The sequence below is a fragment of the Hypomesus nipponensis genome, chromosome 20 (assembly GCF_054491055.1).
Source record: "Hypomesus nipponensis isolate SF chromosome 20, ASM5449105v1, whole genome shotgun sequence".
Taxonomy (NCBI): domain Eukaryota; kingdom Metazoa; phylum Chordata; class Actinopteri; order Osmeriformes; family Osmeridae; genus Hypomesus; species Hypomesus nipponensis.
This window is the reverse complement of record NC_140380.1, coordinates 9,882,840-9,908,081: the sequence shown is the minus strand read 5'-3', so window position 1 is coordinate 9,908,081 and position 25,242 is coordinate 9,882,840. Positions and strand designations below refer to the sequence as shown.

The window sequence follows — 25,242 nt, the reverse complement described above, 5'->3', positions numbered from 1 at the left end:
TGAGGATTGTAAATGTTTGAGTAGACTTATGTTCATGTATATTAAATCACTCAATAAATATCACACTTTAATACAAAATTATAGTTTTCCAACATTTTGTTTCTCCATTCAAACATGGCTTGTGTTTTGCATCCGGAAAACCAGAACCTGCTCTCGACAAATGGACTAGCCAGCTCTAACGTGAAAGTGCAGTGTGTGTGTGTGTGTGTGTGTGTGTGTGTGTGTCTGCGTGTGGGAGTCAGATGCGGATGGTATATGAGTCTGAGTGAGTCACATAGCGGACCCAGCGCTGAGACGGTCCGGGCTGAATCGGCGAGAGGCGGAGGAATCTGATTTGCAGTCCCGTGCAGGTGTACTTTGGCAGCTCGAAGCTCAAACTGACCGGACCTACTTCCAACATGGAGGCCGAGCTCAAGCCTGAGACCTCCAACTGAAACACAGGAAGAGGGGAGATTGGGGGGGGGGGGGTTGGGGGGGGGATTGGGGGGAAGAGAGGGGAGGAAGAGAGGGGGAGGCGGGAAGACGGGAGGAGGAGAGGGAGGAGTGATCAGAATCCTAATCGCCATCTTGGCAGGGATCTCCTGTCATCTCTGTGTCCACTGTGGAAGCACAGGACAGGACTGATCTTCTGAGACGTTCTGACCAAGGGTGTTTATGCCATGGCAACAGGCCAGACTGGACCTCCAGACAGAGAGGGAGAGAGAGAACGAAAGAGAAGTAGAGTGAAAGAGAAAGAGGGAGGTAAAGTGAGAGAGGGAGAGAGAGAGTGAGAGAGTCAAAGAAAGGGAAAGAAAGGAGGTAAAGTGAGAGAGAGAGAGAGAGAGAGAGAGAGAGAAAGAAAGAGAAGTAGAGTGAAATAGAAAGAGGGAAGTAAAGTGAGAGAGAGAGAGAGAGAGAGAGAGAGAGAGAGAGAGAGAGAGAGAGAGAGAGAGGGGGAGAGAGAGAGAGGGAGTCAAAGAAAGGGAAAGAAAGGAGGTAAAGTGAGAGTGAGAGAGAAAGAAAGAGTGAACGCATGGAGGGAGAGAGACAGAGCGGGTGTCTCTAGTGCGTCACCTTGAACAGAGCGTAGAGTTGGGAGCCCCCAGGGAAGCGACATATCTCCCAGAGGATGGCCTTGTTCCTGGGCTGTAGCTCTGCTTTCTGATCTGGACTGCTCAGCTCCTGGGACAGGCTGGGGACGGCCAGCGTGGAAGAGGTGCACCGACACAAAGGAGAGCTAGCGTTAGCTTAGTGTTTTGATATTTGGTGTAATGGAACTTTATCGACAGTCTGAAGAGCAACGTTTATGCTGGAAGGTTTCGTGGATGCAGTGCAGGGGTCAAAAACGATCTCACCTTAATGAGTTTTTGGGGACAGGTATAGTCACCGACACATTAATAGCAGAGCTGCAAACAAAACACGTTGATTAATACCGCAAACTGAGAGGTTGCAGGTCTGCTAAATAAATATATCATTATAAAAATGTTTTTTTTCCCTCCCATAGAGTAGGAACTGACCTTTTAGGTGGCAGGTCACAGCGCAGTTTCAGATACATCAGCAACCTACAGGATGAGGGCTGGAGGTTTAGCAATGCTACGGCTCAACTTCCTGTCCGCCAAGCTGCAAAAACAACAGGACTTCCTGTGGAGATATGATCGGGCTGTGTTGGATTGGGTGTCGGTTCCGTACCTGCCACTGTTGTCTCTCTCTATGGTGGGGAATAGGCGGAATGGGGCTGGAGTGGGCAGGTCATCACACAGCTGGTATTGCATCACCGTTTGCTGTGTGGAAGAGTGACAAGTAGAGAAAAAAATTATAATTTTGATAATGAGTTACTTGTGTGTGAGCCTGTACAAGTGTGAACGTGTACATTATGAGTGTGTGTGTGTGTGTTACGTGGGTGAACACCTCACCTCTCCTTGGCTGGGACAGACTTTCAGGATTCTGTAGGAGTCAAACTCGTCTAGTTTCACGGCCTGGTGGAAGCTGCATTCATCCACCCTAACCGCTGCCCCGTAGCCTGGGGGAAAGGACGGATGAAAACACTCAAAATATTACCCAACAGAAACCATTAGCAAGACTACCTTGGAACCGAACAAGGTCTATCACTGTGTCAGACATCTGCAGTTCCTACGAGATTAACAAATGAAGTGATAACGACAGTGTATGATTTACAGACAAACGAGACCTTAAATCACCCAGATAAGAGATAAAAACACAAATCAGATGGCCAGACAGGTTAAGCGCCGTGCCCACCTCTCAGTTGAGACTTCCCAATGCTGAGCTCCTCATTTAGGCCAATACGCATCTCTGTGGATGAGGGTCATAGGGGACACAAAAGAGGAAGGGGGGGGGGGGGAGAGAAGACAAATGAACTGTCAAACCTCAAACAGCTTCTCATTGCGCGGCATGTGCAGCCATGTTGAACATGGTGCTCACCAGAACAACTGGGCATGTAGCATTTCACCCTGATCTCCCCTTCTATGTCAGCTTTCATCAGCACTCCCTGGAGAGGAGAAAGAGAGACAGAGAGAGAGGCAGAGAAAGACAAGAGACAGACAAAGAGAGACACAGAGAGAGGCAGAGCGAGAGAGAGAGACAGGAAGAAAGAAAAAAGGGAAGAGAGAGGGAGAAACAGAGGAAAAAAAAAGCTCTACAGGTCTTTAATAACCCATATGTTGTGAATAAACTCCTTTACACTATGTTTCCACGGTTACTCACGTTGGAACCAATGACCACAGACATCCGCTCGATCACATCCACAAATATCTCGTTTTTCCCTCCCTGGAAACAGGGAAAAGGAAGAGATGAATTTAGGATGTGGGGCAGTTCAGACACACAAGCATTGCCAGGTCCTCAAGTAAGATAGGCTCAACATTTACAATATTAAAGTACACGGCCATTACATTTGACATTTACCCCGCAGACGGGTTTATCCAAAGAGACGTACAAATAATGCAAGGGGAAAGCACAGCAGAAAATCAAGGATCAGAAGTGTAGAGTTGTGACCGTATTTAAGTGGTCGGAATCAAGGAACGGTTTGTGTTTCCCTGCCACCTGGCAGAGCAGCCACGTGTCAGCTGCCAGGTCTTGAACACTTGTTGACATATCAAACGCACCTGTTCTCCCCGGCTGGACATGATGGGCCGCGCGGCTGCGGCACTTGGAGCCACTTTGCTCTGCTGAGTCTCTGCTCCAAACTACACGGAACATGAGAGACATGAAAATGTATCAAAAATCTTTGAGGGGAAAAAAAAGATTAAAATGTAAGTCATTTGAGTTATTTTCCCAAGGTCATGGATTTGGTCGAGCGAGGTTAACTCATGCATTTCTCTGTGGCTCCCGTGCGATGCCTACTGGGTGACTTACCAGGCCGACATTACTGAGGTCAAACAGGCTGAAGGGTTTGGAGCTGACTGCCTCCGTCTGGATAAAATTCTTCAGGATGTCAGTAGAGGTCGTCTGGATATAACCATAGTCCTGCTCGGAAGGGGTGAGAGAAAGGGCGGGGTTAAGATGAAAGGATGGCAATCTAAAGAAGCCAATCTCTCCAAGTTGTGTTCACGTCTCACAGACAGAAGAATGCTTTGGAGACTTCAGATTGGATCCAGGGTGGATGTGAGAGCAGGGATTAGGCTAAAGGTGCTCACCACAACTTCATCCAACAGCTCATATATGAGGGCAAAGTTCATCCGTACAGACTTCTCTGTTAGACTCCCACAGTAGTCCTTTATCAGGGCTGTTAACCTGGAACACAGACAATCAAATACACACACACACACACACACACGGACGGACCAGGCCAAGGTCATAAAAATGGAGGCAGGTGATTTGTAGGCGTAGGACAATGCAAACACAGTAGAAGCATTTTAAACCTGTGTTTATCCACCCCAGCCTCTCTATAGACTCTACTGGAGCAGACCTGTTAAGGAATTCGATGATAGTGAATGGAGAGGTATCCACTGTTGTTGTGGCAACCCAGTACAGTCCTCCCTGTTTGATGTGAACAAAGTGCAGGTCTTTCTGACTCTGAAAAAGTAATCAGACGAGAAAGATCTGTCCCAGAACCACACATAGGTCAGAATACACACACACACACAGACATCATACCATGACCACTGGTGGTTGGTCGTCTTTCAGCGCGGTGACCATCTTGTAGAAAATGTTGACAGACTCATTCCCAGCCTCGCCACGGACTAATGCATCAGGTTAAAGACGTAATCGAGCTGTCACGGTGCGAGTGATCTGGCATTCGAAGACTTTGTGTCACAGTCATCACTGACATCTTCAAATGGCAGAAATGACTTGAGTTGAATATTTACAAACAGCACCAATTAATGTAATCAAAAAACCTAATTGTGTTGAGTCAGTTCAAAAGGAGAGAGAGAGAGAGAGAGAGAGAGAGAGAGAGAGAGAGAGAGAGAGAGACAGAGACAGAGAGAGAGAGAGAGAGAGAGAGAGAGAGAGAGAGAGAGAACGGGGTAAAGGATACAGTCTTTGTAGATTAGGTGGTCTCCCTTGGAGGACAAGATAAAGACCTGGGAAATCATCTTCCTGTGGAAAGAACAGATCAGTACAATAACAGGAACCATCTCACAGAAACAGCGAGGTGGCATCATGTGCCCATAGCTTTAGTTGGTTCTACATACCTTCTAGACTAGCTAGCTGACAGTCGTTGAGAACATTAGCTTGCTAGCTAGCTAGAAGGCGTCTTATTCCCACGTTAGCCAATAAGGGTATCTACAAGTTGAATCTACTTTGCTTCCCTGCTGTCTTGTTCGCAGGAATGTCTTGAACGGCAGATAGTCTTTGATATCACGAGACTATCAGTAATACAGATAATTTATGTATTTGTAGCTAGCTACATTTGATGTGTTTACAAACAGATTCTACTTTGAATAAATGTGTCCACCAGGAGGTAGCTCAAATGAACCCAGTGTTCCACAGCGCCATCTAGTGTCATTTTTGCATAACACTGTCCGTTGCAATAAAAGCCTTCATTTTGTTTTGTCCTGACGCTTAACACATCTGGTAGCAATAATTTTTACATGCTAAATCGATTCCGTAAAGTCACGAATGGCAGTGAATACATTTAATCAATCATTCTGACGACTTCCATACAGAACTACAGACCCCCAGGTGGCAGTACTGCCGTCTGACTGTCACACAATCGATCAGTGCGGAAGTGGAAGCGCGGGGTGAGGGGCAAAAGCGAAAATGGCTTCTCCGAAAACTGTGCCGAAAGATGCTCAGGTATGAATCAACTGTTTTCATTAACGTCTGCAGAACTTAGCTGTCTCATTACATACGAATATACTCTGGCTGTTCTGTGCTTGTATTGCGGCAGCTATTTTGAAACGTTTTGTAGTATGGTAAACCCCAGACATATTGTTGGTTAACCCGTGACTGGCTTATGCTAGTTAGCTCGACTAGCTGTTCAACTTGCTTGTAGTGTTATTTTCTGCCATCGACATGTTCACTTTGGGTGTCATAAAACATGATCATATCAAAGCTACAGCAGTTTTTTTTATCAACTGTTGATGCATTTTCACGGGCAATGTGTGTTTGTCAATGATTTTCCCACCCATTTTCAGGTGATGATGCAAATCCTGAAAGACATGGGCATCACGGAGTACGAACCGAGGGTGATAAACCAGATGTTGGAGTTTACCTACAGTGAGTGGCTTTAGCTACAATACATTTTATCGAGGTTTCGTGTGGAAAACATGTGCTGATGCACGGAGATGTCATTATCATTGCCCTCTTCACTTGCAGGATACGTGACAAACATTATTGAAGACGCTAAAATCTATGCCACTCACGCAAAGAAATCCAACGTGGATGCGGACGACATACGGCTGGCGATCCAATGTCGAATGGACCAGTCCTTTACTTCTCCACCACCTCGAGACGTAAGACCACGAAAAACTGTACCGTTGAATGACAATTAAACGGACTCTTAATGTATTGCACCCTGCCTATTTGTGCCTTGCCAGGACATTCGCTGATGTTTGTTTTGTTGTTGCAGTTTCTCCTGGAAGTAGCTAGACAAAAGAACCAAACTCCTCTTCCTCTGATCAAGCCCTACACAGGCCCTCGCCTGCCCCCCGATCGCTACTGTCTGACGGCTCCCAACTACAGACTGAAGTCCATACAGAAAAAGGTGCGACAGATCTGAAAGCTTGGAAGCCGGTGACTTGTGCGGTTGTTGGACTCTTCCCTGGCATCTGCTTGAATAGAGTCTGACTGCATGTCTTGGTTGTCGTTGAATCAGTAAACGCCAGGTAAACATACAGTCCTTAACTGGATGATTTTGAACTGATTGAGTTTTCGTTACTGTGTAGGTGTCTTCGTCCGGTGGAAGGATAACTGTACCTCGACTCAGCGTAGGAGCGGTGTCCAGCAGGCCTAGTACGCCCACGTTGGGTGAGTGGACACCATGGAAACACACAGGAAGGACTCTGCATCGCATGGCTACACATTCAGTGTTACATAAAGATAAAACAACAAAAACTTATCATTGTAATCTCTCCCTTTTACATTCACCTCTGCAGTTTTGGGGTAATGTTCACAGCTGTAAGTGGCACTGGATGGTTTTGAACGTGGGGTATTTTCCTTGACCATGCATTTTTTAATCAGTAGACCCTCTCCTGCTTCCTCGCAGTTCAGTCCTGCTGTGTCATTGTGTCTGAGTTGTGTTATTGGGCAAGGCACTTCACCCTACTTGCCAAGGGGGGGAAATGTACATGTACTTACTGTAAGTCGCTCTGGATAAGAGCGTCTGCTAAATCAGTGGTTCTCAACCCTGGTGGTCAGGGACCCCCTGTCCTGCATGCTTTAGATGTTTCCCTGCTCCAACACACCTGATTCAAATGCATGGTCGTTAACAGGCTTCCGCAGAGCTGGATAACGACCAATTCATTTGAATCAGGTGTGTTGGAGCAGGGAAACCAGGGTTGGGAACCACCGTGCTAAATGACTCAATGTCATTGGGAACCACTGTGCTAAATGACTCAATGTAAATATCTCGTCCCCAGGAACTCCCTCTGTGCAGTCCGTCAGTGCTAAAGTGGGCACGCCGGTGTCTCTGAGTGGACAACGCTTCACCGTTCAGATCCCCTCGTCTCAGACTGCCGTCTCCAAATCTGGTGTGTGTGACGTCTGTGGGCTTAATCTACACCTGAATTTCTTTTATTTCAGTGGTTCTCAGCCCTGGTCCTCAGGGACCCCCTGTCCTGCACGTTTTAGATGTTGTCCCTGCTCCAACACACCTGATTCTAATGAATGGGTCGTTATCTAGCTCTGTAGAAGCCTGGTAACAAACATGCATTTGAATCAGGTGTGTTGGAGCAGGGAAACATTAAAACATGCAGGACAGGGGGTCCCTGAGGACCAGGGTTGAGAACCACTGCTCTATTTGAACTTAAGAAACACTCTGTAGCTGATGAGACCGTCTTTCAGTGGAGTGTGGCAGGGAAACTGTCAGGACATTTTAGGATCCAACACTTGTTTTAGAAAAGTAAATGCATTTCAAATCCTCAATGTTTTTTTGTTTTTTTTCCCCCAGCCACGCCATCCACCCCGACAGTTCAGAACGTCCTCATCAACCCTTCTCTGATTGGCTCCAAAAACATTATCATCACAACCAACATGGTGTCACAGAACTCTGCCAGCGAATCACTGAAGAGGAAGCACGAAGACGACGACGATTATGACACATTATGACCTCACGTGCTGGTAGATAACTCCGGTAGTAGAAATCGACAGTGCCCTGCTGTAAATAAAGTAGATAGTTTTGAATTTAGACAGTTGCGAACACCCCCACCATCACGTTACGTCTTGTGAACTGTAGTAACTCATGCCTGTTTGCCACTAATTTTGTAAATTACAATTAAAAAACTGACGTCTTTTCCGCAGTGCTTCAATAAATAAAAGAGTTATGTCTTAGTTTCCAGTGAGTGGACAAAGCATAAATCACAACGCTGTGACGATTCAGCAGTTAGACTTACTTGTTCATACAGCTTCAGTATTCCAGCGGTTATTTAGTCTTCCATGCCACCAATAGGTAAAGGTCACTAACAGTTTGCCTAGACTTTTAAAGATGAAAAGTAATTAATGACGTTTGTTTGGAGAAATGCCATTGTTCGTATCTTTGTCGTAGTTGCATGATACGTAAGGCCGGTTTATAGAAATGTTAAATACGTTGCTGATTGTAAAATGTGTTCATGCTGTGACAAACAGCGATAATTCGATCTCGACTCCTGTTATCTGGATGCCTTCTGCATTGTGAATGGATCACAAAACCCAAAGACAGAGTCCGAATTTAAAAATAAATAAATAATAAACTTCACAATTATTTGACTGATTAATTGAGAACGTAATTTTAATGATAGGCCAATGCTTTTCTAGTTTATGTAACAGGCGATTTCAAGGCATCGGATCTTTAATCACAAAAATAGGTTTTCCTACTGCTAAGCTAAGGGATACAAAAGCCTTTATTTTCAGAACTTTGAAACTTTAAAATTCTAAGTTCCTCTGAGCAAAAAACATCAATTTTCCTGCCTGCCAAGTAGATATTTATATATATTTTTTTACCTACGACTACAAGTCCCTTGTTCTAGTGCGTGTCCACGGTCCGCATTACATAATAATGGCCAGGTTCACCATCTTCTAAGTGGCTTAGGAGCTGTCAGTTCAAGGCCTCTCGTCCAATAGGCATCGCAGTGTGTTAAACGCATAGGCCGGCGCCATGTTGTACCCCGGGGGCTTGGCGATCTCTTGGAACGGAGTCTGAATGCCACCGGGAATGCGTAAACAAGGTTCTAGGTCTCGGAACAACGTACGTTAGATTCACCCTAAAGAATTGAAGTAATCGCTATGAGCCGGCCGTCCTCAGCGGGCGGCGGGGGCGGAGGACTCGGAGCTGGGAAAACAGGAGGAGGAAAGCACGGAGGTTCGGGAGGAGCTGCTGCCGCCGCCGCCGCTGCCGCCGCGGCAGCAGCAGCAGCCGCCGGAGTTGGAGCCGTGGCTGGGGCTGGCTCAGCGCTACCTACCGCTGCCGTAGCCTTGCCTTCAGCGGCGCTACCAGGCCAGTCTGCGGAACTTACAGTTTTGTTCGAGTGTCCTGTTTGTTTTGACTACGTTCTTCCACCCATTCTACAATGCCAAGCTGGGCACCTAGTTTGCAACCAATGTCGCTTAAAGCTGAGCTGTTGTCCGACTTGTCGTGGCCCACTCACCCCAAGTATCCGGAACTTGGCTATGGAAAAAGTTGCATCGACTCTACCGTTTCCTTGTAAGGTGAGGTAAACCACAAATGCGACACTGAACATCTCTGAATCATCAAGTTTTTGCTAGCTAGCTGGCCTGTGCAACACGCTAATTAGCTAGCTAGTAGTAGCCATACTTTTTCGGTTGCTCGCGCTTACTTTGACAGGTGTGTGTGTGCGTGCGCAGTACAGCTGGAGCTCCATGGAGTTCCATAACATGATGCAGGAATCAAGTTTACACGCTTGTCTCACCTTTCCATCCCGCTTGTGTCATCATGAGCCGAATAAGATACTGCAACAAGTTTGCGTGTCAAACTTTAAAGAGTTTGCTTGTTGTTGCATAGCTGACATCACTCTGCCGATGGTTATGTTAACTTAGGGTCATGTGAAAGGTCGGAGGTAGGTCATTCTAAGCTGACCAAAGCAGCGTCATATTTATGCGGAAATGGCAAAGTAAACATTGCTGTCGGTCAAATTGTCTCTTGAGTCTTGATTCACACGATGCGCTGTTGTTCTCACGCGCATAGACACACGCGCGCACACACACACACACCTATACATACACTGACGCCTACACACTGCTTACTTTAACTACACAACTGTACAGTCTTTTCTGCTGGCAGTGTTAGCAGACTCAGGTCTTTTCCCCACACCATGGAGGAAAGCTTCTGTTATTGTGCTGCACTCAGACAGCCAATCAGGAGTGGTCCTGCTCTGTAATGGCCTTCTGATTGGATTACGCTGGCATTAAAGTTGTATCCACGCTCCCTGGTGTTACAATCCACTGAAAGATGATCCCTGCTCCTCTCCTCTGACAGGCTGACAACTGCGTTGGAGAGGGAAGGGAGGGAGGGAGAGAGAGAAGGAGAGATCAAGGGAGGGAGGAAAGGAAAGAGAGAGGGGTAGGGAGGGAGTGGGAGAGAGAGATCGAGGCAGGGAGGGAAGGGAGGGAGAGAAAGGGAGGGAGGGAGACGCGCGTGTACATGAATAAACTTGTCCCTCCAAGTGTTTTCGGATTGGACAGTAAAGCATCGGTACGCTAAAGAATCCCAAGTTTGACAGCCGTTTAACACAGACACAGCCTTTTAACAGACAAAGTGTGGGAGTAGTTGTGTGCAATGTCCCTTTAAGGCTTCCAAGGAAACAGCAGCACATTAACCTACTGCGTGCTATCGTGCTATCCATCGCTAATATCCGAGGTGGAAGTCTGTCTCCTGTAAAATGAGCTCTTAATCCTGGGATGAGGAGAAGAGCGAACCTGCTGAATTAGATCTCCAGTCCTGCCCTGCTCCTTTTAGATGGGAGGTATCGCCGTGGTATCGTAAGATAACTCTTGTTTAGTGTTGGGATCATGTGCTGCAGGGGGTATTGACATCCTAACTTCCTGGTTCTATCATGTTGTAATTTAGTAAGAGTCCCTCTCCTCCTCCTGCTCCTCCTCTTCCACCTCCCCCCTCCTTGTGTTTGGGTTAGCGGCCGGCCCTGCAGCTCCCTGCGTGGGCCCTGTAGCGAGCCTGTGTCTGTAATCAGATTACACATGGACACGCTCATCTTCAGCCCCTTACGTTTATTTGGGGTCGGGTTCTCGGTCCGGATTTGATGATGTGTCCTCCGTCCCTCTGCGCGATGATGCTGACACGGGACGGTCATGTGACCACTGGCACGGGACGGTCATGTGACCACTGGCACGGGACGGTCATGTGACCACTGGCACGGACTGGCTCACACATGCCTATACACGGTAAACACAGTCATATCAAAGGGCTTTATTTGTGGTTCGGGGTTAAATTGCAACAATCAGGAAAAGCCCTCACACACACACGCACAAATGCACGCGTGCTTTAACCCTGGTGCAAAGCACTCAGTACTCCATTTTCATAATTAATTATCTGGAGATTTAACGAGATCAGCAACATTTCATGCTTCGGCTGTGCCACTTTCTACCTCTCCCCCCCCCCTTCCTCTCTCTCTCCCTCCCCCCTTCCTCTCCCCCCCCCCCCCCTTCCTCTCTCCCCCCCCTTCCTCTCTCCCCCCCCCTTCCTCTCTCTCTCCCCCCCCTTCCTCTCTCCCCCCCCTCCTCTCTCTCACACTATCTTGTTAGAGGTTGTGCATTGTGCATTATTTCTGTTTTATCAAAGGGAGAAAAGAAAAAGCCTTCTAGGAAATTGTGGGTGAGGTCCACTGTGGTTTAGCTTCTCTGTGTCAGAGATCCTGTTCTGACCACCTCAGGCTGGGACAAGGTGAGACCAGGCCTCAAGCTAACCTGCTGTCGGTCTCTCCTGGTCCAGCCTGGCGTGACGTGTATCCCTGGTCTCTCCATCGCATGCTGACTCTAATGAGACACTCTCTGATCCTCCTGCACTTTTGACATGGGCTATTTTTAGACCTGGCCTGTGTTGCATCTACTTTGCATAGTCTGTGTCAGAAACAGGCCCTCTGCTGGATAAGGAGAGCAAGCGCTTAAAACGTGTGTGTGTGTGTGTTTATACAGGGCAGGTACATCAGTAAACACTGTAGAGGACACTGTGTATAGGATGTGTGTGTGTGTGTGTTTATTCTGCCATTGTGTGACGACTGTGTCGTCGATCCACCTTGCTCCAGCGCTCCCTCTAGGGGTGGAAAAACGAAGCTGCAGCGAGACGGCTCTGATTTATTTTTATTTTTTATAGACCTCCAATTTAAAACGATCGTCGTGATTTCTAGATGAAATCGAGCTTCCGTAATGAGTGGGGTGCGTGTGAGTCTCTCCTGTGATGTCGAGCCTACAGCTAGCTACTGGTTATTGCATCAGTGTTGATGCTGCTCTGTCTCTGATGGGCATTTGATTAAATCCTGGTTAGCGTCATGTGTTACTGGATTTCACTGCTTGCATCTTGTTAAAGTGTCGGATCTGATGACGGCACTGGAGGCTCATCGCTTTCCCTTTCTCTCCATCATCTCCTCTCCATCATCTCCTCTCCTCTCTCCTCCTCTCTATCCTCTCCTTCTCCTCTCCTCATCTACATTTCATGCTCAGTCAACCTGAAAATCATTCAGAAAGACATGCTCCTCATACCTGCAGTGGTGTGTGTGTCAGTATTTTGTGTGTGTGTGTGTGTGTTTGTGTGTGTGTGTGTGTGTGTGTGTGTGTGTGTGTGGACCCTCTGGCAGCTCGCCAATCCAATCCCTCTTATTTTTGTAGTGCTGCTGTCAAGTGTGTGTGTGTGTGTGTGTGTGTGTGAAAGGAGGGGGTGGTGTTGTGATTGACAGGTGTGCTTCTCTCTAAGTAGCAGCCTGTGGGCTCAGTCATGATAACAACGCCTCCAAGCCTGCCTTTGTACACAACAAACACTGTGTGTGTGTGTGTGTGTCTGTGTGCAAAATGCAGCGATTCTCCTTGTGATTTCTTTTACTGCTACAGATTTTCATCATGATGGGGGGTAGTCTCAGTGTCCTCCTCCACCCCCCATCATCCTCCCCCATCCTCCCCCCCATCATCCTCCTCCTTCCCCCATCTTTCTCCACCTTGTCTCCTGTGTGTGTGTGTGTGTGTCATTAATCTCAGGACAGCTCTGGTCACTCCTGAGTGCATCGTAAATTCTCCCACATCAGCACTTTAATTGAATTGCCTAGTTTTTAAGAACACAGAGCTGCTGTCCTCTGTCTCTCTCTCTGTTCCTCTCTCTTTGTCTCTTTCTCTGTCTCTTTCTCCCTCTGTCCTTCTCTGTCTCTCTTTCTCTCTCACTGTAACTCTCTCACCCTAACCCCTTTCCGTCTCTCTCCTGGTTATTGTCATGATCTCCATCTCTCTCCCTCCTCATGCCTCCCCATCTCCTCCCCTCCCTGCCCCCTTCACCCGCAGACCAACATAACCACACAGAGAGGCACACACACACACACACACACACACACACACACACACACACTGAACATCTGCCAGGTTGAAAGAGATGAAAAGGAGAGAGACCCATGAAAGACCAGAGGCTGGTGAGTCCTGCCTGGAGTCTAAAGCAGTGCTGGAGAGAGAGAGAGGGGGAGGGAGAGGGAGAGGGAGAGAGGGAGGAAAGGAGAGAAGAGAGGGATAAGGAAAACAAGAGGGAGGGAGGGAGGCAGGGGGAGAGAGAGAGAGAGGGAGGGGGGGAGAGGGAGGGAGGGAGGGAGGGAGGGGGGGGGGAGAGGGGGGAGGGAGAGGGAGGGAGGGAGGGAGGGAGGGAGGAAAGGAGAGAAGAGAGGGATAAGGAAAACAAGAGGGAGGGAGGGAGGGGGAGAGAGAGAGGGGGAGAGAGAGAGGGGGAGAGAGAGAGGGGGAGAGAGAGAGGGGGATAGGGTGATTGCACTCTGCAGAACTCCCCCTCCCCTCCCCCCCCCCCTGTTCTGGTGTGTGTGCACGTGTACGTGCGCGCTGCCAGTGCTGCAGTCGCTTGAGTCAAGCTGCTCGCTGCTGTCTGTCAGCACTCACACTCCACAGAGAGCACAGCATCGCCCGGGGGGGGGGGGGGGGGGGGGGAGAGAGAGGGGGAGAGGGGGGAGGGGGGGGGGGAGAGAGAGGGAGAGGGGGGGGGAGAGAGAGGGAGAGGGGGGGGTAGAGGGAGAGGGGGGGGGGAGAGAGAGGGAGAGGGGGGAGAGGGGGGGGGGAGAGAGAGGGAGAGGGGGGGGTAGAGGGAGAGGGGGGGGGAGAGAGAGATGGGGGGAGAGAGAGAGAGACAAGGAGGGGGAGGGGGGAGAGAGAGAGAGGAAGAGAGAGAGGGGGAGAGAGAGAGAAGGAGGGGGGAGAGAGAGAGAAGGAGGGGGGGGAAAGAGAGGATCGCAGCTGTTGGGTAGTGTGATTTAATGCAGGGAATTCTCAGTCGATCTGGAGGTGATTCTGTGGAGACTCTTCATGTTTACATGTCCTTTAAATTCAGCAAGTGGTAGAAGAGGTGCTGTCAGTGTTTTGATTGGCAGGTACGGAGACAGAGGGAAGGGAGAGAGAGGGATAGAGAGGGATAGAGAGAGAGAGAGAGAGAGAGAGAGAGAGAGAGAGAGAGAGCGCGCGCAGGCAAAAGAGAGAGAGAAACACAGCAGGAGTGAGAGAGATAGCGAGCAGGAGAGAGAGAGAGAGAGAGCGAGCAGGAGAGAGGGAGGGAGAGCAGAGCGAGGAGCTACAGAGACAGCTGTTCCTCCGCGTGTGTGCTTCTGTTGTTTATCTTCCTCAGCAGAAAGAGAGAGACAGACAGACAGACAGACAGGAAGAGAGAGACAAAGAGAGAGAAACAGAGAGAGAGAGAGAGAGAGAGAGAGAGAGAGGCTGCCTGTGTTTGGATGCGTCGAGTGTTCCGCGTGTGACTCTCACGCCTCTCTCCGTAAAACCGCGAAGGGGGATCGTCTCTGTTGCCACGGCTCCCGGGGGTTGATGTGAAGCTGAAGTCATCAGGGCAGCCACTGGTAGAACCAACGCTGTGCTGGAACCAACGCTGTGCTGGAACCAACGCTGTGCTGGAACTACAGCTGAGCGGAACGCCGTGTCTCTCTGTGTCCGTGTGCCTCCTCTGCCAGGCTGCGGCGCGCTCCGTGTGTGTGTGTGTCTGCTCGTGTGTGTGTGTCTGCTCGTGTGTGTGTGTGTGTGTTTGCTCGTGTGTGTGTGTGTGTGTGTGTGCGAGAGGATTTTATTGCTTCCCAGTAAGTCTGCCGTCCGCGTGGCGTTGTTTTGGGTTAGCGGGAGACAGAAGTGTGTGTGTGTGTGTGTGTTTGTGATGTTAGAGGACAGTCCAGTGTGCTAGTGTGTGCTTCAGGTCCAGTCAGCAGATTCTGGAGCCTCACATCTCAGTCACAGAGGACCGTTCAGAACCTCACAAGCTCACTGTCCTAGCCTCGCGCGGCGCCAGCGACCCGCGCACACACTTCAGCACGCGGATATCGTTCTGTGATATTCAGTCTACATCAGACTCGCCTTTCACAGGGTGAAAGCCGCCAAGGGAATTCTGTTGCTAGGAATCGGTTATTGTTTGGGTTGTTTTGGTTGCCGGGTGGTCCCCGTGTGCTGTTGCCCACGCCGACCGCCAGGCAGGCAGCCTTGGACCGAGACTGGGTCCGCTTGTTTAGAGAGAACGCCTCTCCCATTGATAGGTCTCTCTGGGAGGAGTAGCAAAGACCCACTGAAGCGTGAAACAGTTTGAGAGAAGTGTGTGTGAGGGAGAGAAGAGGGAGCATCTGTGTGTGTGTGTGTGTGTGTGTGTCGGCTGTAAGACACACGTTGTACGTGTGTGTTGAAGAGGACTGAGGACCTGTGTGTGTGTGTGTGTCGGCTGTAAGACACACGTTGTACGTGTGTGTTGAAGAGGACTGAGGACCTGTGTGTGTGTGTGTGTGTGTGTGTGTGTGTGAGGACCCACGCGGGCCATGCTGTGCCCGACATCCTGCTTGCCCCTGCTGAGGGACCTGGCTCACTGGCGTTGTCTGCTGGGGTGGCACCGCCAGCGAGGGGTGGGGGGTGCCGTGGCTGCAGGGCCGGGCCCGGGGTCAGAGGTCAGGGTCGGGGTCGGGGGCGTGACCAGACCCGTGTGCCGCGCCACACCACAGACCGGGAGCAAGGTGAGTCGCCGTCTTCATGTGATGTCACTGTTCCTGTTTCCTTATCTCTGCGGTCGCGGTTTAGGAGGACGAAACGGAGACTACTTTCTCTACTCTGGGCTGCTTTTTTTCTGTTTCTTTGTTTAGTTTTTTTTCTTTCTTTCATGTTGATTTTTGTCGCTTAGTCACAGAGGACGGTGTATTCGAGTGCCTGCATGTTTGTGTGATCCCCTTGTGTGGCCATGATGAAAGATAAGTTGGCTTATCTTACTGACTGCGCGCTGAATATTCAGATGAAGCACCGCTGTGCACTAAGAATAGCTCTGTCGTCTCTGGTTCCAAAACGCGATGCTATCTCGCGTTCTGATGTCTGCGCTGATGGCCAGGGAAGGTTACGGGATGAGACGGAGGTAGAGAGAAAGGAGAGAAGAGGGGGAGAGCTAACGGGATGAGGGAGAGAAACGTGAGTGGTTTTCAGGCAGGGACATTTGAGTCCTCTAAAGCAATTACCAGTGTCTTTCTGCCTGGCAATCTCATTCCCAACTTTTAGCAAGATTGCTATTGATTCTGGTAGGGAATTTGTGTGTGTGTGTGTGAGAGGGAGAGAGGCCAGTGTGACCTATCCCAGGCCACACTGCAGAAGGCTGGAACCTGAGAAGAGCTGCAGTTCAGCCTGGCAGCTGGATGGACGACCTGGACACTGAATCCTCTCCTTCCCTCTCTCTCTTCATCTCTCTCCCTCCACCCTCTTTCCCTCCACCCTCTCTGCCTCCACCCTCTCTCCCTCCACCCCTCTCGCTCCACCCCCTCTCCCTCTCTCCCTCCAACCCTCTCCCTCTCTCCCTCCACCCCCTCTCCCTCTTTCCCTCCACCCCCTCTCCATCTCTCCCTCCACCCTCTCTCCCTCCACCCCTCTCCCTCTCTCCCTCCACCCTCTCTCCCTCCGCCCTCTCTCCCTCCTACCTCTCTCCCTCCACCCCTCTCCCTCCACCCCCTCTCCCTCTCTCCCTCCAACCCTCTCCCTCTCTCCCTCCACCCTCTCTCCCTCCACCCCTCTCCCTCTCTCCCTCCACCCTCTCTCCCTCCACCCCTCTCCCTCTCTCCCTCCGCCCTCTCTCCCTCCACCCTCTCTCCCTCCACCCCCTCTCCCTCCGCCCTCTCTCCCTCCACCCTCTCTCCCTCCGCCCTCTCTCCCTCCGCCCTCTCTCCCTCCGCCCTCTCTCCCTCCACCCTCTCTCCCTCCACCCCCTTTCCCTCCACCCCTCTCCCCCTCTCCCTCCACCCTTTCTCCCTCCACCCTCTCTCCCTCCGCCCTCTCTCCCTCCACCCTCTCTCCCTCCACCCCCTCTCCCTCCGCCCTCTCTCCCTCCGCCCTCTCTCCCTCCGCCCTCTCTCCCTCCACCCCCTCTCCCTCCACCCTCTCTCCCTCCACCCCCTTTCCCTCCACCCCTCTCCCCCTCTCCCTCCACCCTCTCTCCCTCCACCCTCTCTCCCTCCACCCCCTTTCCCTCCACCCCTCTCCCCCTCTCCCTCCACCCTTTCTCCCTCCACCCTCTCTCCCTCCGCCCTCTCTCCCTCCACCCTCTCTCCCTCCACCCCCTCTCCCTCCACCCTCTCTCCCTCCACCCTCTCTCCCTCCACCCTCTCTCCCTCCGCCCTCTCTCCCTCCACCCTCTCTCCCTCCACCCCCTCTCCCTCCGCCCTCTCTCCCTCCGCCCTCTCTCCCTCCGCCCTCTCTCCCTCCACCCCCTCTCCCTCCACCCTCTCTCCCTCCACCCCCTTTCCCTCCACCCCTCTCCCCCTCTCCCTCCACCCTCTCTCCCTCCACCCTCTCTCCCTCCACCCTCTCTCCCTCCACCCTCTCTCCCTCCACCCCCCTCTCCCTCCACCCCCTCTCCCTCTCCTGTCTTCCTGGATGCTCAGCCATGACTTCATGCCCACTCAGAACCATGATGTCAGCCTTTCACTGGAAGGCAAAGGAGATTACTACACCACATCTGTTACAGGATCTGTTACAGGATCTGTTACAGGACCCCTCAGCCAGACAGCTATCTAGTTAGCAAACCAGCCTGCCAGACATCCAGTTAGCAAACCAGCCAGACATCCAGTTAGCAAACCAGCCAGCCTTCCAGTTAGCAAACCAGCCAGCCATCTAGTTAGCAAACCAGCCTGCCAGACATCCAGTTAGCAAACCAGCAAGCCATCTAATTAGCAAACCAGCCAGCCATCCAGTTAGCAAACCAGCCAGCAATCCAGTTAGCAAACCAGCCTGCCAGCCATCCAGTTAGGAGCCAGTCCAGACAGCTAGGGCTCTCCAGTCTCAGCAGTTGTAAGCAGGTTGGCAAGGCGCAGGATGTCTGGGAAGACGCTGAATAATTGACAGTGTGGAGAACTACTTTGAAGTGTTAAAGAGCCCCCCGTCACCCTGACTTCCTGCCCCTCCTCCCCCCACCTGGGGCCCCGGGGCTGGGGGCTGCGTGTGCCCCATCAGGGGGCGGACTTGGGCCTTTGGTCCTGGAGTTCCATTAACGCTTTTAAGGGTGTTCAGTTCAAAGATGTTAGACCGACTCGCTTTGTCGGTTGTTTTGCATAAAAGCGGCGACGGAATTGCTCAAATGGAAAGGGTAAAAGAGAAGGATCTAGCCAGCTGTGTGTGTGTGTGTTTATGTGTGTGTGTTTGTGTGTGTGTTTATGTGCATGCGTACCTGGTCTTCTCTGATAACACCAGGGGGCCCTGGGTGCTCCAGCATCAGTTCAATTGAACAGATCAGCATCGCAGCTTCCATTTCGGCAGCGATCGATAGGAGGTGTCGGAGAGGCAGGGCGTGTGTTCCGGACCGTTCTAAGTTTGGAGGTCCTTGAGGGCCGCCGTGCCTGGAGACAGACGGTGCTGCTCGCTAGTCTGGCGCTGCTCGCTAGTCTGGCGCTGCTCGCTAGTCTGGCGCTGCTCACTAGCCAGGCGCTGCTCGCTAGTCTGGCGCTGCTCGCTAGTCTGGCTCACCGGGGCTGAGCTGCAACTCGAATGCGGAAGTAGTTTAATAATTGAGCAGCCAAGATGCTGGGCCGCTCTGGGAGGCTGGTCTGGGTGGGGAGGAGGCTGGGAGGCTGGTTGGGAGGCTGGTGCCCAACCCCTGCCTTTAGCCTCTCGCCTCAGCCTCTGCCTCAGCCTCTTGCCTCAGAGTCTGCCTCTTGCCTCAGCCTCTACCTCAGCCTCTGCCTTAGCCTCTGCCTCAGCCTCTTGCCTCAGAGTCTGCCTCTTGCCTCAGCCTCTACCTCAGCCTCTGCCCCAGCCTCTTGCCTCAGCCTCTACCTCAGCCTCTACCTCAGCCTCTGCCCCAGCCTCTTGCCTCTGTATCTCTCTGCCCTGTCCCAGACACAGAAAGAGTATGATTTAGTTTTTTTTCCAGCAGCCCTCCGGGGCCCAGGCACAGGCCAGATTAGAAATAGTAATTAAAGGAACAGAGGAGGCAGAAAAGGGCACGTTCTGCCACTGGCCAATCTGGGCGCTTTAGTGAGTGTCGAGGGATCAACCAACAAAAGCAGTTTGGTTTTCGCTCTCGGTTTCAACTGAGAGCCAGATTGATTTTTTTTAATTGTGTGGGTGAGCAGGGGTGCTGTGGTGAGTGGTTTTGTGTGTCGTATGTGTGTGTGTGTGTGTGTGTGTGTGGGGGTCTATGTGTTGCTGTCAATGTAGGTTGTGTGTGTGTGTGCTGCATCATTGACACATATAGAAGTCTAGTTAACATGCGCTGTGGCCGAGCTATGCTTCCCAGGAGGCTCCTCATACTGGATTGAGCCCCATAGGACTGCAGGATAGCACACACACACACACACACACACACACACACACACACGTACACACAAGCTGAACCTTATCATAGCAGATCTTTGAGTGGATGTAGATGAGAGAATGGGTCTCTCTTGGTGTTGCTTGTCCCATGTGACCCATCGTGTGACGTGGACTAGTCACGTTAGCCTGGTAAGCAAATGTGGCTTAGAAAAACACATTGCAATTAGATTAAGATCTGTTAGATTGATATGGCAGCCCCCCCCCCCCCCCCCCTTTCCCAACCACCTTGAGTCTGGACCGCACACAGCGTTTAGGAGGGAGGGAGAGGGTTGGGGGTTGGGGGTTGGGGGGGAGAGGGTTGGGGGGAGAGGGTTGGGGGGAGAGGGTTGGGGGGAGAGGGTTGGGGGTTGGGGGGGAGAGGGTTGGGGGGAGAGGGTTGGGGGTTGGGGGGAGAGGGTTGGGGGGAGAGGGTTGATGGGGAGAGGGTTGGGGGGAGAGGGTTGGGGGGAGAGGGTTGGGGGGAGAGGGTTGGGGGGGAGAGGGTTGGGGGGAGAGGGTTGGGGGTTGGGGGGGAGAGGGTTGGGGGGAGAGGGTTGGGGGTTGGGGGGAGAGGGTTGGGGGGAGAGGGTTGGGGGTTGGGGGGAGAGGGTTGGGGGGAGAGGGTTGGGGGGAGAGGGTTGGGGGTTGGGGGGGAGAGGGTTGGGGGGAGAGGGTTGGGGGGGAGAGGGTTGGGGGGAGAGGGTTGGGGGTTGGGGGGGAGAGGGTTGGGGGGAGAGGGTTGGGGGTTGGGGGGGAGAGGGTTGGGGGGTGGTTGGTATTTATCAGCAGCACCTTGCACACAGGATTACTGGCCCAAATCCTGTCATTCACTCATTAATAAAGGTGGATAACTCTCTCCATAGAGACCCAGGAGGCGGGGGGGAGAGGTGTGTGTGTGTGTGTGTGTGTGTGTGTGTGTGTGAGAGAGAGTGACATATTTATACGTGCCCATATGTGAGTGTTTGTGCATGCATGCGCATGTCGGAATGTGTGTGTGTGTGTGTGTCAGTGTGTGTGTGTGTGTGTGTTTGTGTGAGAGAGTGTGTGTGTGTGAGAGTGTGTGTGGTGCTGGGCTGTCCAGGAGAATGGTCTGGATGTTAGATTTCTCACTAAATCCGTCTGATGTTCTGACCTGGTATTTGGGCAGAACGACCGCAGAGTGTTGGGGACCGGCGTAGGGTGATTACAGTCAGCCTAGCCCTGGTTGTCAAGTCAGCCTAGCCCTGGTTGTCAAGTCAGCCTAGCCCTGGTTGTCAAGTCAGCCTAGCCCTGGTTGTCAAGTCAGCCTAGCCCTGGTTGTCAAGTCAGCCTAGCCCTGGTTGTCAAGTCAGCCTAGCCCTGGTTGTCAAGCCTTTTCTGATAACACCGTGAGACAGTCTTGACGACGGGCTTTTATGAAAGAAACGTGACCTTCACTTCCAAGGTTCAAAAAGCTTAAGTCGAAACCATTAGCATATTTATTCCTGTAGTATGAATAAAGAAAATAAATGTCACCTCTATACATATAATAAAACATCACCTCCAGGTAAATATATATACAACCTCTCTTTCCTTGTCTCTCTCATTCCTTTTCTCTCTCCCATTCTATCTCGTTCTTTCTCTCTCTTTCTCATTCCTTTTCTCTCTCCCATTCTCTCTCTTTCCTTCTTTCTCTCTCTCTCTATCTTCCCCTCCCTCCCTCTCTCTCTCTCTCTCTCTCTCTCCCCTTCTGTGTGTCTCTCTTCCCCTCCTCTCTCTCTCTCTCTCTCTCTCTCTCTCTCTCTCTCTCTCTCTCTCTCTCTCTCTCTCTCTCTCCCCCCTTCTGTGTCTCTCTCTCCCTTCTTTTCCCCTCCCTCTCTCTCTCTCTCTCCCTCTCCCTCTCCCTCTCCCTCTGCCCACACACACACCTCCTCCCCAGGGTGTGTGTGTGGGCGTATGACCGGCAGTGGAGGCATCACCCTGGTAATGATCCTGCGCGTGTCCCCAGGCTCCTCCAGGAGCAGAGCAGACCTCCCGCTCCGCTCCTCATACACCATTAACCACCCAGGTCTGCCCTCCGGAACCCTCCGGAACACGGCGTGGGGCCCGGGGGGGGGGGGGGGGAGGACTGTCTATAGGTGATGTTACACTAGATTAGGCTGGAGGGGGACAGAGCTGTGGATGACTGACAGACAGGGAAGGATGGAGGGAATGGGAGGGGGAGGGGGAGACAAGGAGATGTCATTAAGGAGGTTTAGAGAAATGAATAGAGAGTAGAGTGTACTGGGGGTGATGAAAGAGAGGAGGAGAACAGGTAAAGAGAGAGAGAGGGAGGGAGAGAGTTGCAGTATGACCTTCATTGATATTCCCTGTCTGAGACAATCAAGGAGAAAGCCCTGTGCATGAGCCCTGTAATCTGTCTCCTTGATTTAGTCTCTGAAGCACCTTCATCCCTGAGAAGCTGCAAACACAAGCCTAATAGGAGTGTTATTATAAACACGCGCACACGAGCGCTCCCTTTCACAGTCACGCTGCCGTCCAATTTTCACGCTCACTATGGGCTGAATACGCCTGCGCTGCCGTCCTCTCCGTAACCTAGTAACAAGTATCTCGTCGCTTTGGTGAATGACTTTGGTTGGAGGGCACTTGCTTGGGGCTGCTAACTGGTGATATTACAAATCTCATGGGTCTTGATATTAGCATTCCTTTTTATCGTGATCCTCTCCCCCATCCCTTTTCCCCCCCCCTCTCATTTCATCTACCACTCCTCCTATCCTTCCTATGCCCTGCCTCCCTCTCTCCGTCCTTCCTCCTCCTCTTCCTCAGTTGGTCTTGGTCCCTCTCCTCCGCACTCCTCTTCTCCTTCTCTCAATTACTCTCTCGTTTCATATCCCTTTCTGATTTTACCTTGTGCCTCTCCAGTTCCTCTGAAGCCCATTATCTCCTTTTATCTCCGTTCTCCATTCCTGGCTTTTTATCTCACCTGTCATTTGCCTCTTTTTTTCCCCCTCTCCTTTTTCACTCAGTACAGGTGACGACTCCATCAACTTTCAGCTGGGAAGATAAAAGTAATATGATGATAATATGTAATAACACCAATTTTCTGTTTCTCTCTCTCTCCCATCTCTCTTTTTCCCATTTTTCTCTCTCTCTCATCCTCTTTCTCTCAACCCTCACTCCCATCCTTCTCTCTCTCTCTCGTTCTCTCTCGTTCTCTCTCTCTCTCTCTCTCTCCCCCTCATTCCCATCCCTCTCCGTCCCCTCCAGTACGCCTCCGCCGGCTGCCTGCTCTCCCTCCACCACAGCGAGAAACCGGAGCACGAGGAGGTGTGCGAGTTCCGCCCCTACACCTGCCCGTGCCCGGGCGCCTCCTGCAAGTGGCAGGGCTCCCTGGACGCCGTCATGCCCCACCTGATGCACGCCCACAAGTCCATCACCACCCTGCAGGGCGAGGACATCGTGTTCCTGGCCACGGACATCAACCTGCCGGGCGCCGTGGACTGGGTGATGATGCAGAGCTGCTTCGGGCATCACTTCATGCTGGTGCTGGAGAAACAGGAGAAGTTCGAGGGCCACCAGCAGTTTTTCGCCGTCGTTCTGCTTATCGGCACGCGCAAGCAGGCCGAAAACTTTGCCTACCGGCTGGAGCTGAATGGGAACCGGCGGCGCCTGACCTGGGAGGCCACGCCTCGCTCCATCCACGACGGCGTCGCCGCCGCCATCATGAACAGCGACTGTTTGGTGTTTGACACCTCCATCGCGCACCTGTTCGCCGACAACGGCAACCTGGGGATCAACGTCACCATTTCCATGTGCTGAGGGTGTGAACACACACACACACTCGGCGCGCGCACACACACACACATACTTTCTGGAACACACACATGCTCTGGAAATGCTCTCAGTCTTATTATGGTGGGACAGACTGCGGTATTGTGTTGAATGCCCCTCCCTACCTCACACACACACACACACACTCACACACTCACATGCACACACGCTTACACACATATGGGTCTGAGACCCACTGCGTACTGATGTTTACACAAAGCAGTAGAGGCTTATGAATGACGATGGTGAAAAGGGTGCGTGTGTGTGTGGGGCATCTCTGGTTGTGCTTGCTTCACGTGACGCCAGGATGGATGTTGTGGTGGGGGTGAGAAGGAGTGTGGGCACTGCGAGTCTCCATGTGTTGGACTTGATTGATTCAATAACGCCCAATCCCTGCTCTTCTCCAACTCCGTCAACTTTCCGCCCAATAGCCCCTCCAACGGAACCACACCACAGCCAATCGTGTCTCAGCAAACTGTTCTGTTGACCAATCAAAGGCTTCTGAAGCGCTTGTTCGCGTCTTGGGAGCCGGTAGTCTTCCTGCCAAGCTTGTGCTCATTTATATCTCTCCCCAGACTGTTTTCTACGTGTGACCACTGAAGCATGATGACGACGATGATGATGATGATGATGACGATGATGATGATGAAGAGGATGACGACACATGAAGTAGTCTGATAGTAAGGTGTCTGTCTGGCGTCATAAACATTAACTGAAGTCGTTAAGGTGACATAATGCTGCCATAAACTTGATATGAAACCTGTCTGAGCGCTGTACTGCATAATGCAATGTTTAACCATAACCAGGATATTAAGGGGGTTATGTACCACCGAGACCACTAATTATGAGGCGTTATTAAAACTCCCTAATGACTGACAGGTGTCATGTCTTGTTTAACATGGCATTATGTAGCCTTCTGGATGTGTGTGTGTTGCTGTGTGCTTGTGCACATGAAGGGCATCAATAACGCTTGAATGTTTGTGTGAATATGACAGTTAGTCAGCAGATTGTGAAGCTCTGTTTGATAGCTGACTCATAACAAGTAACACAAGACTGAGTGTCTTTAAACTGCTTCTCCTTTTAACAACACTGTGGAGCTGTTTCCACAAAAGGCAGATGTGTGTGTTGTACACACACACACACACAGTACTTTAGTTGAGTCATTAGATCTACACAAACAGTTCCATCAGATGTGTAGAATCAGGAATCTTCTCAAGACTCCGATGAGGAGGGTTCTTCTTGGTCGGTCAGCCTTCTACGGTCGCACTGCTCTTGTGTTGAACCCCTCTGGTCACCTGCCGTCGCTTCCAGCTGCTGGTGTTGGTGCTGCCCAGGATGTGCAGAGGACAGCTGGGCTACGCGCACCCGGAAACCTGCTTATCTTGGGAATATTGGGCGTGTCCATCTTGGATAGTAGTGGGATATTGAGTGTAACTTCTAAATCACCTCTGGATCCGAGTCTGGAGTCTATGAGGCTCTTAATAGACATGGCCCATCGCCATAGTGAATGGCCTCAGGAGGCATCCCATAATGCTCCATCTGACAAACCATCCAACCGACCCAATGGAGGAACCCATCGAATCACCATGACAACATACCTCTGATGACGACAACAACGGACATGTCTGTTGCCCCGTTGGAACGCTGGTGTTCCACTGGGCCCCTGCATTCAAGCCACAATCCCTTCTGTTTGACCAGGATCCACTCTGCCTCCGAACCCATCACCTCGCTACTCCGTTCTGTCTTTCTTATAAATATTGAAGATTTTATGTTTAATCTTATATTTTCTACAAAAAAAAAGAAAGAAAAAAAAACTTGTAGAGAAAGTCGATGTATTCAGTTGTTGTG

General features: G+C 51.2%; 3 protein-coding genes across 4 annotated transcripts; 2 read left to right on the top strand and 1 right to left on the bottom strand.

The window, feature by feature from the left end:
- Positions 1-50: 50 nt before the first annotated feature.
- Positions 51-9,238, bottom strand: ap4m1 (adaptor related protein complex 4 subunit mu 1). 2 transcript variants are annotated; one of them, XM_084683690.1, is made up of 16 exons: positions 9,219-9,238; positions 4,472-4,533; positions 4,090-4,175; positions 3,902-4,008; positions 3,630-3,726; positions 3,349-3,459; positions 3,099-3,179; positions 2,701-2,763; positions 2,419-2,485; positions 2,236-2,289; positions 1,893-1,999; positions 1,669-1,760; positions 1,497-1,541; positions 1,335-1,385; positions 1,054-1,171; positions 51-430 (listed from the first exon to the last, which is right to left on the bottom strand). In XM_084683690.1, the coding sequence occupies exons 2-16, from the start codon at positions 4,527-4,529 to the stop codon at positions 239-241; spliced, it is 1,329 nt and encodes a 442-aa protein (XP_084539816.1). In that variant the 5' UTR covers positions 4,530-4,533; positions 9,219-9,238; the 3' UTR covers positions 51-238. The 2 variants fall into 2 exon arrangements, with proteins under 2 accessions (XP_084539816.1, XP_084539815.1); XM_084683689.1 differs by lacking the exon at positions 9,219-9,238 and adding an exon at positions 4,629-4,892.
- Positions 5,085-7,889, top strand: taf9 (TAF9 RNA polymerase II, TATA box binding protein (TBP)-associated factor). Its single transcript, XM_084683701.1, has 7 exons — positions 5,085-5,232; positions 5,574-5,655; positions 5,755-5,891; positions 6,008-6,142; positions 6,324-6,405; positions 7,017-7,127; positions 7,547-7,889. Exons 1-7 carry the CDS (start codon positions 5,197-5,199, stop codon positions 7,702-7,704), a joined length of 741 nt encoding a protein of 246 aa, XP_084539827.1. The 5' UTR covers positions 5,085-5,196; the 3' UTR covers positions 7,705-7,889.
- On the top strand, positions 8,588-24,456 carry siah2l (seven in absentia homolog 2 (Drosophila)-like). Its single transcript, XM_084683697.1, has 2 exons — positions 8,588-9,279; positions 22,831-24,456. Exons 1-2 carry the CDS (start codon positions 8,857-8,859, stop codon positions 23,380-23,382), a joined length of 975 nt encoding a protein of 324 aa, XP_084539823.1. The 5' UTR covers positions 8,588-8,856; the 3' UTR covers positions 23,383-24,456.
- The last annotated feature ends 786 nt before the right edge of the window (positions 24,457-25,242 follow it).